This window comes from Brassica napus, chromosome A3, assembly GCF_020379485.1.
Source record: "Brassica napus cultivar Da-Ae chromosome A3, Da-Ae, whole genome shotgun sequence".
In the NCBI taxonomy this organism is placed as follows: Eukaryota; Viridiplantae; Streptophyta; class Magnoliopsida; order Brassicales; family Brassicaceae; genus Brassica; species Brassica napus.
Window position 1 is genome coordinate 38,537,398 of NC_063436.1, and position 13,849 is coordinate 38,551,246.

Below are 13,849 nucleotides of genomic sequence, written 5' to 3' on the forward strand. Positions count from 1 at the left end.
GCATAATCCAGTGTTCTAAATATTTCGTGTTAAATTTTTTAAAACACTCATATCTTAGAAATAGTTTAGAAAATATCTTTATATAAATGTTTTTTTCTTGAATAATATTTAATTATAATTTTTTTGTATCTTTTTAACTTTTATAATAAAATTATTGTTTTCAGATAGCTACAAAATATAAATAAGAATTATCTTATTTTTAAAATTTTTGATAATTTTATTATATTATTTTAAAATCATTTATTTAATATTAATATAACATATAAATTTTATATGATTAAAATAAATTTCGTTTTTAATTATATATAAAATTCATTAAGGGTATTATTTTAATTAACACATTAGCGAATCAGTTAGAAATTAATAATAAAACAATAACCTATCTAAAAGTCTAAAACCTAATAAAATATGACAAATAAGAAAAACTAACTAAATTTTAATATAAAATAGAAATTTAATATTACTAATAAAAAATTCATTTTAATATATATATAATATTAATTAAGGGTATTTTTAAATTAATAAATTAGTGACTTAGCTAAAAATAAATAATAAATCAATGATTTAGCGAAAACCTAATAAAAATATGACAAATAAGTAAATTTACTAAAATTATGGATAATATAAAATATAATTGATTCTTTAATACAAAATTAAAATAAGAGTTTTGTTAAATAAAACATAAGTTTGTCGTATCGGTCTAACAAAAAAAACAATCATTAATAGTGTCGTAGGAATTATGTTTTTCCCATTAGCGAATAAAATTGAAGCATAGTGTTGGAGGATAACTCAACGTATAGACAAGATTACGGAGATTGACATGGGAGTTGAGGTAACGGACACAACTGTTCTTTCGCAAAGAAACGCTCATGCTAGATATCCTGGATAAATGAAAGAGACATATCTTGACTTGGCTTTGTGTTAATGGATGGTGACTTTCCAATGCTGTTTGGAGTAAGGACCGATACACACGCACCAAATCACCACTGCAAGCGGAAGCTGAAGGTTTGCTATGGGCAATGCAGGTGATACTGAAGTTTAGACACAGAGAGATGGTCTTTCAATCGACTGTGAACAACTGGTTATGCTCATTCAAAAGGAGAAAGATTGGCCTGTGTTGGACTCAGAGCTCAACGAAATACAGACTGTATCTACAGAATTTTCTGAACTTTCTATTGCTTATATTCCTAGAGCTTTAAAATTCCGTATGAATAGCCTAGCAAAAGGTGTCTGATCACGCGCATCTCAATCAGCTTTTGTAAACCCTTTTGCACCAAGTTGGCTAGCCCCACAAGCTAGCATGAGGATGTCAAAAAAGAGAATAAAGTTAAAAGTGAAACTAAATATCCCAATGAACAAATTTATCAGAAGTCCATATTTATGTGGATGTCTATATAGGACAAACAATTTTTTAGACAATTATAGAATATAGTCACGAAAATCAATCCTAATATATATAATTTAAAAAAACCATCAAAATTTTCAATATTACACCAAATAAGAATATAAAGACCAACTATATTCTCTTTATGTATAATGTGTTGTGGTAAGATTCAAAAAAATTAACTTACTTTACAGTAAGGAAAAACTAGATTTTTAATTCCGAATTTACAATAAAAACATAACATTTTATAAAACTAAACAATTGACATAATAGTACAAAAATATGAAAAAAAAAAATCAAAATACTATTCGCGCGTAGCGCGGACAAGGACCTAGTATATATAAGAATCTATAAGGTAGTATAGAAATTTGAAACCATTTTGTTACTTTTTTTTGTATTAAATTTGAAATGTTAGAACTCATTGTTTGTTGTGGGTTTATTATTTGTAATTGTAGATTTAATGATATGAGTTAGAAATTAACTAATTGTTCATTTTGATCTACTTTTTTTTCGTTTTGATCATTTAGGTTTTACGTAAACCATCTTTTTGGTTTATTTCAAAATTATTTTTATCGGCCAACAAAGTTTGTAGTTTGCAATCTTGGTTTAATATACATACAAATTTTTAAAAAGAAGTTTGACCAATGATTTAAACATGTTATTATTCATATACAATTTGATGGCCGTATAATGTATATAACTATGTTGTATTTTTATGTTAAGATTTGAAAGAAAGATTATAACAACTTTGATGTTTTTTTTGTCAACAACAACTTTGATGTTTTAATGTATGTTAGGGCGTAGATGGTTTATTATTATTTAGATCATGTACGTTATACAGGGGTGACTGTGTATTGTTTTAAGAGTTCGGAGCATATAAAATACTACATATAAGTTTGGGTGAGGTTTATGTGGGTTTCTTGATTTTTTTTTTTTTTTTTTGACGTCAAAAGGCCATTCTATTACTTAAACTTGAGGTGGTCTGGGTAGCCAAACCGGAATAGAACAACCAATAAAAAATAACTTCCTATGGAAGGATCTTGCAATCTTAGCTAAAAAATCTGAAGTCTGATTGCGCGCCCGTGGAACATGAATGATGTTGAAGTCCGGGAAGCATATCTGTAACGTCTCTATCCTCTCCAATTCTGTCGCAAAGCTTGGCCACGCCTGTGGGTCCTTAATCATTGCAATCAGTTCCTTGCTGTCTGTCCCGAAGCTCTGACATGTCGAATGTTGTAGCATATTCTCCATCGCCCACCGTAGTGCTTCTACTTCCGTATGCAAGGCTGATTCAAGTCGAGTGAAATTCTTTGTTCCCATGAGTTGAGAGTTCCCAGCACTGTCCATCCATAACCAGCCGCATCCACTAAATTGAGCAGGATGTGTCCAAGATCCATCTAACAAGCAGATGTTACCCAAGCTTATGGCTTGGGGTGCCTCATGAATATCATCTTGTACCACAGGTGGTATCACTGATCGTACCACATCATTAGCATCAAACCAGGCCCGACATTCACTCTCTGCATGTCGAACTAGCTCCAAGGGATCTCTATCTATACCTCTGAAGAGTTTGTCATTCCTAACCTTCCAAATATACCATAATATCCAGGGATAAGGATCTCTGTCATTTTCCGGCTCGATGAAACTATTCTTTCTCCAGAACAGATAATCCATATTTGTGTAAACACTTGATACCGGAAATATATCTGGACTTGTTATTGGTTATGCATATACATATTGGTTGGTTAAATTAGGATTTCTTTGTGTTGGGCTTGGAAGTGCGTGGTTTGTGGGTCTAATGAGTATTATTTTTTCGTCCAAAATTTTTTGGTCTTGGTTTGTTACTTTACAAATACAACAATCAATATAAGATATTTTTATTTTTAGTTTCCATCTAATAATTTAAATTTTGCTAGGCTTAAAATAATATTAGCTTTCATTATTTATATTTTGTTAATTTTACCAGAAATCATATGATTCATCTTACCATTAAGATTTTCATGAATATGCAATTGTTTTACATTTTAAAAAGTTGGTTCTACCTTTATTATGAATAAGCCGAATGAAATTTCTATAACACACAAATTATGAATTAATTTCTGTTCTTAAACGTTTGTTTCTTAAACTCACTGGTATTATCTTCTTCTGTTTGCCATTTAATTATATTAAAGATTTAATATAGATAGTTAATGTTTACAAATATATTTGAAATAATTTTTATTAAGATAAAATGTTTATATTTTTTCCTAACATGAGTTTTAAATTTTTATACAAACTAGAGGTATCACCGCACTACGCGCGGTTTGTTTATCTATAAAACTTGCATGTTTATTTTTAATATTAAACTTAGATGGCAAAATTTAATTATATAACTTATTTGTTTTGATATAATATTTAACAAATTAGAAGGATTATTTTGAAAAATATAAGTTTTTTCTTCAAAATATTGTTAATTTATATTTTAATATATATTTTAGATTTAAACATAGTTAAAAATTCTATTAATCTTTTAGTAATCATGTTAAATTTTATTAAAAGTTCAAATACTCTATATTTAATAATGTTTTAATATTTTCTATCATTTATGTTTCATATATTTCTTTATAAGTAATCTGATTTAATTTTTAAACTATTATTTGAAGAATATGTAAATGATCTTCATTTCATATATATATATATATATGTATATATATTCATAAATGTGTAATCATTTTGAATACTTAAATCTGTAAAGTTTGATAACCAATAAAAATTATTCAATAATCTTTAATTTGAAACTATAGTTTTTTAATATTAAAATTTGTTTGGTATTTACTATTTCTTAAATGATAATTTATTAAGAAAATGTGAAATCTGAAGATTTCAATGAGAATGATTCCATGTTTAGATACTACGTAAACGTACTTTGGATAGATTATGCGTATTTCAAATATGCAGATGTTATTAGTCATTGTTGTTGTGTAAAAAATTATATATATATATATATATATATATATATATCATTGCAATATTGTTTGTTTTTAAGAGTAGAAACATACTTCCATTACTATTTTACACTCTTAAATTAATTATTAATTATTAAACAGTTTAAAATGGAGTTAAAATAACGGAAATCAGAATATAAATTTTCGAGATTTGAAAAACTTTCTCATATTGCATCGATTGGTGATGTTCTAACATAAATTGATCTTTACAGAAAATTATTTCATAATGCATTGATTGGTGACTAAATTGAACTTTACACAAAATTATTTGGTATAACATTATAAATAAATGATGGAAAATTAATCTAATGGTATATATATATATACATATATATATATATATATATATATATGATAGACTGGAAATAACAACTAAAAAAATTACAGCAAATTTCTCAAATTACTGTTTTAAGATTTAATAACTCACAAAGAGGAACATGACTATAACATGTTTCATTAAAGAAGTAAAAGACCATTCTACCTTTATTTTATAGATTTAAATATAATAATTATTTAAATAAAAATACAATAATAATTTTTATTTTTGAATAATACAGTTTTGAATTCGAATTTTTTTATTTTTTCAGATTTTTCAATATTTTAACTTGAAATCCCAAATTATTACTGAAACTAAAAAAATTTATGTTGAAATTGTGTAGTTTGTTTTAAAGAAAAATCATGTACATACCCCTCTAATTTAAACCATAATTCTATATTAGTTAACCATAGAAGTATAAATGTCTATTTATCTTTTAATGTAATCTCTTTTTGTCATTTTGACCCTTGAATGCTATATTTGTAACAAACAAATTCTAGGTCATCCTAAAAAACTTCTCAGAAAAGTATTTGTAATGAGCTAATCAAAAGCCACAAAGTTTCATTAATTATTTACTTTATTTAGTATATACAAATCTTGTATGTTCTGACAAACGTTTTGACATAACTTTATTTTAATTTATTTTGATATCAATTTTACAAAACATTTAGAGTAGACATCAAAGTAACTCTTAAGATAATTTTTAATTTTATTTTTACTGAATTTTAATTTTAATTTATAAATATGTTTTTTTTTAACAAATTAAACACAATGTATTCATTTAGTTAGTTAAACGTTTTATGCTGTTTATCTTAAAATATCATATGAAGTACACTCTAAGAGAATGCTAAAATTGGCTTAAATCGTAGAGAATTTATTGCGGTAAACCCAACTGCTGACTTATATATTTTAATTTGTTACAAATGTGTTATGTATGTTTTTTTTATTATTTGTTCCTCTTTTCTATAACATTAACTTAATAAGTTATTTTTTCGTAAGTGTTCTTGCATGTAAATGTTAACTAGATTTTGACCCGCGCACCCGCGCGGGTGTATTTTTCAAAAATATTTTGCTACTTGTTTTTTATGTTAATATTAGTGCTTGAAAAAAAACAAAATCTGAAGAACGAAACCGATCTTGATCTGAAAGTGTAATACCAAACCCGAACCAAAATTGATAGCAAAATATTTTGAAAAATATGTTAATATTTAATCTGCGCGCCTGCGCGGATGTATATTTTGAAAAATATGTTGATATTTGTTTTTCATGTAATTATTAGGGTTTGGCAAAATGAATCCGAGGAACAGAACCGATATCGATCCGAAAATATAGTACCAAACTCGAACATAAATTGATTAAATATTCAAATTATTCAAAGTTTTGTTATTTAGAGATCCAAATCTGATCTGAACCGAAGTATTCGGATACCCGAATTTATCTAAAAATATATTTATATACTTATATATATTAATTATTTTAGATTTAACGTATATAAAACATCAAGAATGATACTTTTAAATTGGTTTAAATACTTGAAAATATATATAGATAGTCAAAAGTAAATATCTGAAATAGTTAAGGTATACTCAAATCACCACAAATACTTAAAATAATTATTGATTTTGTATCCAAAAATTTTAAATCAAGCCAATTGATATGTTAAGCTTAAGTATTCTGACATATGTTATTTAAATTTATAGGAAATATATTATTTTATTTATAGATTTTGATAAATTTAAAATATATAATGATTTAAAACTTTAAAAATAATTTAAATGGATCCAAACTCGAACCAAACCCGCAAAGGTCTGAATCACACTTAAACCAAAATCTAGAAACATCCTAATAGGATTGAAATCTTTGACCCCGGAAATGCGAAACGCAAATCAATCAGAACCAAACTCGTATGGGTAACCGAAAGCCCATCCCTAGTCATTATTATGTATCGTATATTGTCATCATATAATTAATCGTATTTTATATGTACCATCATTTAAATAATTACATATATTATATTTTCAAAACTTAATATGAAATATAAAAACCATAATTTGAGTTGGTATTTCAAATTGGGCTTTGTATTGTATTTTTCTTATATATATGTTGACAACATTTTTTATAATGGTTATTGAAAAATAGTTTAGTAAAAATTCATTTTTGAATATATGTATATTTTTCAATCAATTTATGATATAAATCAATTTTGAATTATTATTTTGATTTGAAATATGTATATAAAGTTTAAATTTTGTTTTATGGTTAGTTTAGAAAAAAAAGTTTTAGGCAATTAGATTGACTCATTTTAAAACGGGCTCAAATAGATAGTTTCTTATAATATGATGGACTTTCAATTTTTCTTAATAACATAAGCCCATTACTTTTTTGCTTAATAATACTATCCTTATTTTCAAGCAAAAGTAATGGTTATTGAAAAATAGTTTAGTAAAAATTTATTTTTGAATATATGTATATTTTTCAATTAATTTATGATATAAATCAATTTTAAATTATTATTTTGATTTGAAATATGTATATAAAGTTTAAATTTTGTTTTATGGTTAGTTTAGAAAAAAAAGTTTAAATGATTTGACTCATTTTAAAACTGACCCAAATAGATAGTTTCTTATAATATGATGGACTTTCAATTTTTTTTAATAACATAAGCCCATTGTTTTTTTGCTTAATACTACTATCTTCATTTCCAAACAAAAGTAATATTTTTTTAAAAGACTACAATCCATGTTACCAAACACTCTTATTTTTTAAATTCATATACATGTTTCCAAACAATCTCATTTTGTACTTCAGTTTTAATAAGATAGATTACTTTATCAATATTGAGATTTGAGAGTATAATATATATTAAAGTGTATTATATATATATATATATTAAACTGTATTATATTTGGCTAAAAAAGAAGAATATATAGTGCAACAAACATAGTTAAGGAGAGAAAGATATCTCTAGATTCGATATTTTTTAATGATGTTGATTGATTGTTAATGTCCATTTAGTTATCATGTAGGGTTGTCTAGTATTTGTTTTGGCAGTTAATTTTTCATAGTCATCTTGATTTGTTATTTTATACGTCCGCTATGGTTGAATAAATCAATAATCAAAGTTTTTTTTTTTTTTGCAAAGGAATATGACATGGCAATTAGAAAACATATGGTTGGCTGATTTTCTTTGCTGATGTGGACAGCCTCTCCTTTCAAGTTATTCTCCTTTTAGTATAGTATAGATTGTGTTATTAAATTTAGAATTTTATATTTTATTTTAAAATTTATATTATTAAAAATAGTTTAACTAATGGATTTTTGAGATTTTGATGATTCTAAAGTTTTTTGGTACAACTTTTTTATTAAAAAAACAAATTTTAAATCAGATGATTTTGTTTAGTATTTTAACTAAATCACTACTTTTCTAATTCATTCAAAATCATCTACAAACTCACTAAAATCAAATATTCAGAAATACTATATCGAATGTACTACCCTTCTCTTGATCGAAACTAAAAGACAAATAAGTTTATGTTTGCCCATCCAAAATATTTAAATAGAAATCATGAAAAAGAGTATATTTACTGAAAATTAACCAAAAGAACAAAGTGCTATTGTCCGCCTCACCAATTTATGGGAAAACATTTACAAATGGAAAAATAAGACAAAAACCAAACTAAGTAACAAACTTTTAAAATAAACGACCACAGAAAAATTTACATCTAGAACATATAAATCAGGCAATGGCTGTAAATTTAAAATACGATCTCGTGCAGTCTGGACCTTTTTTAAGCTTCTTTGCTGGAGAATAAGATTCCTCATTGATGCTTACACTATTCTTCTGGTGAAAACTGAAAAGACAGCAGCTATAAATTCAACACGTTCGTGTATCTCTTGTCTCTTCTCACTTTTAGGTTCCCTTCATCTGCCATATACATGTCTTTTTCTCACATCAGACCTGTTTTATCAGTATTCAATCGACCTTTTTGCATTTTAGATATAAATATACACATATATATGGTACGACCAGCATGACCGGAGTGCGTATGTGAATATCATATTAGATACAATAGTTGAAGATGTCCCATGAAACAAAAACAGCTAGTACTGATAAGAGAAAAAAATCATACCCAATGGTCTTACATATAAACACCGTATTTGAAGAAAAAATTGACTGTGGAAAGGTTAGCATAAGTAAGAGATCATATAAACGATATATCTATAATCTAGAAAGCTACACTAACGAATTGGTATGAAAGAATAACTACTAAAAGATAAACATGTTGGTTAGAATGTGCCTCAAATCTTGGTGCTTTTGATCTCAACTTCTCTACTTGGTCATAAAGGATGTAGTGCAGGTAGTTACGAAGCAAGAGATTCAGAAGTTTTTCCTGCACCCACAAAATGACACCTCCAATAACCAAAACAAAAGCTGAATCAAGAGTTTCTAGTGTTTATAACAATTATCACAAAACGTATCTGCCCATCGCACCATGACGCAGTGTCGCAGAATGGCCCAAGGACGGACTGAGTACTGCAAATAGAAGTAAAATCGATCAGTTAATTAACTGTTGAGTCGATATAATAGACTGAAAATCAATAATCAATGAATTACTCACCCAATAATCTCAGCAAGATCACCATGCTTCTCATAGCTCAAAGAATCTATATATGCTGAAAAGCAAGATTTGGCCTAAAGGAGAAAAAGCAAAACACTTTGGAAATATGAAGACATCAAGATTAATAACAAATTATCTCAACGAAACCCCACTGAAATAAAGAAGTAACCTCTTACTTTTTCTAATCAGTCCGGAAAAGAAAGCCGAAGTAGTAATAGATCTCGATCTCAGCAGGCAAATGCTTTAAAGAGCATCGGCCAGCCAGCCTCAGCGAGGAGAATCGATGAGTTTGCCATTCTACTGGAAAAAAAGAGTTTCTAATTTTACCGTTTTATAACTGGATGAGGATTTGTGAGGATGATGTTCAAGGCTTACCTTTTTATAACTGGATCGCCACCGCCTCGAAGAGAGGTAAAATGCATTTAATGAGTAATTATGATTGGAGTGGGGCTAAGGAATAAAGAAGGTCTTCAATGGCGTTGAATCAATGAATCCTGTAACGGTCCTAAGGAGAAGAATCCGAGACAAAACGACACGAACGGAGCTAGCTAAAGAGATTCCTCAAGACGTCTAGAAATTCCATTGTCAGTCCACCTAATTACAGAAAGAAAAAGACGATGAGAGGAACCCTAGAAATCTGAAGATCACCATGGTTGAAGAAATAGCTCGACAATCGTGAGTAACTTTAATTTCATGTTACCAGCCCAACACTCAAAATGCAAATTATATATTTAGAAACCTAAAATAAAACATAAAGGCCCAATTGTGAATAATAAGTAGAAAACAACGCAAATTAAGGTCCAATGGAAAATAAGTAGAAAGCAACCAACGATTAAATGATACGGTAAGTTTTGCTAACAGGGACAGGTGTCGACACCACATAAAGCGACTTTCTGACGTGGATCTGACGTGGATGCATAGGAGTGAAGCATACATTTTTTTATATATATATATAGATATAATGTTTAAAATTATGCATATAAAACCTGTGTAAAATGTGCCTGAATATGTTTCTCTTATTTAATGTGTTAATCGTACTATATATAACATTATTTTAAAATTTCAAAAAGTTTGTCACATAGAAAAAACCATCAATAAAAAATATAATTCTCCATCTACAACAAGAAAAATGAAAAATTATAAACATATAAATTTAAATTAAGAAAAACTAACATTGGAAAAACAAGAAGTTAATGTAAAAGAAAAAACCGACAAATAATATTATAAATAAAATAAATTTATAAGACACAATCCGCGCGAACCGCGGAAAAAATCTCTAGTACATTAAGAATGGCTCATATGTTAATATCCTTCTCAAGTAATATATAAGAGATGAAACAATCAAAATTAATTCGTTAACAAAATATTTTCACGTTTTAAATAGAATTTAATGGATTATATCAAAAAGACATTAAATCTAATTACCCATAACATTGAAGAACACAAACATTAAACATAATTTAAACTAAAATGTCCGCCTCTCCATATAAATTTCCAAACACATTTAACCAAACTCAAAACTTATGCTTATATATCTTATTCCTTATCCTTATATATCCTATTCCATAATTCATCAATTGTAAAGTTGATTAGTTGGCTTGAAAATATAAAGATTGGATGCTATTTCTTCTATGTAGATTCCACTTTGTTAGTTTGGGTTGAAATTTCTGGTTCCTAACAAAATCATTTAATATCTGATTTGATTTTTAAGATGGTGAGATTTACAAATCCAGGTTTATAATATCCTCTAACTTAAAAATTAACTCTCAAGCTATATATAAAGTTGGCTTTTTCCTTTCTTCTGACAAGTGTCAAGAGGTTTTTGCGACACGTGTTATCCATGTATTTTTTTTATATTTTAGGTCATTCTTTCTTTTAGATTATTGTAATTTGGCCAAATACTTTCTAATCGTGAACTATCTAGTCATTTTCGCACTAACTATTATCGTTTGAAGCTTGATAATCTATTTTATTGGTCACTAAAATTCAAGATGAATAAAGAAATAAATAAAATAATAGAAATATATTTTACATATCTAATTTATTCACAACTAAACATAACATAAATTTTTGTTATTTTATTATTTTTTACCATTTTCTATTATTTAATTTACAAATTATATATTTATTTAACTATTAAAAATATAAAATAACTAAACTAATAAGAAAAAATTAGAGTGCAATACATAATTTAAATATAAAACTTCCACAGTCAGAGAGAAAAAAGTAAAATACATAGTAACACCAACTCAATAAATGTTTGGAGATGAAAAAAGATCAACAAAGAAGACTAGCCTATTTCATCTTACCCTCAAATGTTTTCTCTAGAACAAGCATATTTCAGAAAAAGGTAAAAAGATAAAATATGAGATAAAGCAATCTTCGGAACACAAATGATCAAGATCAAGCATCAGCACAAAAAATCAAAAAAGCGGGTCAGAGAAACAAGAATCATCGGAAGAACAAAGTCACCACGAAACAAAAAGACGCATGTCTAAAGCACTGGCAACACAACCATCAGCTAAGAGATAAGAAGCACCTCACAAACTAAACAAACACATACAAGGCGCTGATGCCAGCAAAGAACCACAAAACTTTGAATAGAAGAAACCAAAGCTCCAAAAGACTAACTCCACACACCTACACCAAAGGATGCATGAGAAGAAGATAAACAACCTGAGTGGGGAAGAATGGAAGCCAACCACCGAGAAACCAAAGCTTAAGCTTGAGACCATAAACAACCTTCCAAGCGTACAAAGCATACACAGAGAAAAACACTATCCAAACCTGGAGTAGCAAATATGGTGAAAGGGAGAGCCATAAGAGACGTGATCAGTGATGAAAAGTGCAACGAGATGAGAAAACAAAGATATAAAAAGAGAGAAAATGAAATCAACAAACCGTGGAGCCATCTTCGAGCTGAAAAAGAGCATAGAAGTCAGATCACCAAAAACCCGATCTTGAAACCAAGACGAGTAGAGACTATTGAAGGCAAACCAACGACGAGGAAAATAACATCAATGACAACTAAACTCTGACCCAACTCAACGAGATCTAGTTTCTAACCTTAGCCAAAACCTAAGGAAAAAGAGGACCAACATTGACCGAAATAACATACAACGCCGTAAGAAACAACCCCACAACATGGAACTAATATGCCTGATCTATAACAATTACCAGATAATTTCACAGAAAAAGAAAGTGAGGAAAAACAAGAGCATAGAGGTGAGTCTATTCCCAGTGTTGGTGAGAAGCATTGCACACCGGAGATGTAATCGTAATACATAGATGGTGATGGCTCAAGGTCAAAAGATGGGGGAGAGTGCAAAAAAATACTTAAAAAGAGTAATGTTCAAAAATGTGAAAAATTAAAATACAATTTTGACGTCGTTAATCTTAGAACCAAATGTCTAAAGAAAAAGTTATTGAAATTCAATATGTTTTCATCAAAAACTCACTTCACCACTAACAAGTAGTATTATACATACAACAATATATTATTAAAAAGACAAACACATAATATATTAAATTATTACCTACTACTACATAACATAATAAAACATCAAATAATGTTCTTCACAAATAAATACTGACCACATAATCACATTGTTTTAAGAACAATAAAACAATATTCAGCCCCCTAGTAATAAAATAGGTTTAACTAAAATTTAAATTTAATGTAACACTTCTAAGAAATGGTATTTAAATCCATAACACAAGAACATCAATATTTTGCATTATCATTAGGCCACCAACATTTGTTAAAGAACAAATTATTGATAAAGTAGAAAAATACTCTTTCTCATATATCACCACCGCTTCTAGTCACATTTGATACAATTCTTCGACAAAAGTAGATGAAAATTGATCCGTTAATGGAAAGTGGTTTATAGCAATTCTATGAGTGTGGTTGAGTTTGTATGATGTGGATAAAGTTACAATAGTTTTTGAGGGGTTAAGAATATTGGTTGTCGGTATAATGGAGAATTGAAACGATGATGACCATTTACCATTTGGTGTACTATTATATTTGAGGTTATTAATCTCTAGGCTACTTTTTGACTTATCTTTACATTCAGAGTCACTTTTTATATTTGAAACATTTTATTGTGGGCCAGCAATAAACTGTGGATAACTTTGACTTTAATAGACATTTGATGCGTGGACGGATGATGTGTGGACGGGTGATGCGTGGACGGAGATGCGTGGACGAAAATAAGGGTAAAAATTCAAGAAATTTCATTAGAGAAAACTCCACAATAGCTGGGCTTAATGACACAACCCCAACAACAATGTTTGTTTGTGGACAGGAAAGAAGATTTTGATTATGTTGTGGATATGAATACTGTAGAAACCCATTAAAAAGGGAATGGTCGAGTCGCGGACGATAAGGATCGATAGAGAAGTTTTGAAGTACAAGGTGGACGAAGAAGTGATCGTGAGTGAACTATGAGTCGAATAAGTTACTCGACCAAAGTTAGAAGATGTCTTAGATTGATTAGACTGACATTTTGGAAGCATCACATTTTTGGAAGTATGACGGTTT

At 28.2% G+C, this 13,849-nt stretch overlaps 1 protein-coding gene and 1 long non-coding RNA gene across 2 annotated transcripts; both read right to left on the minus strand.

Moving 5' to 3' along the window:
* Window positions 1–1,187: 1,187 nt before the first annotated feature.
* Window positions 1,188–3,058, minus strand: LOC125607289. Its single transcript, XM_048777197.1, has 2 exons — window positions 2,474–3,058; window positions 1,188–1,295 (listed from the first exon to the last, which is right to left on the minus strand). Exons 1-2 carry the CDS (start codon window positions 3,056–3,058, stop codon window positions 1,188–1,190), a joined length of 693 nt encoding a protein of 230 aa, XP_048633154.1.
* Window positions 3,059–8,771: 5,713 nt separating this feature from the next.
* Window positions 8,772–10,172, minus strand: LOC125607299. The gene is made up of 2 exons (XR_007338467.1): window positions 9,679–10,172; window positions 8,772–9,600 (listed from the first exon to the last, which is right to left on the minus strand). It is a non-coding gene; the product is annotated as an uncharacterized LOC125607299 (long non-coding RNA).
* Between the last annotated feature and the right edge of the window lie 3,677 nt (window positions 10,173–13,849).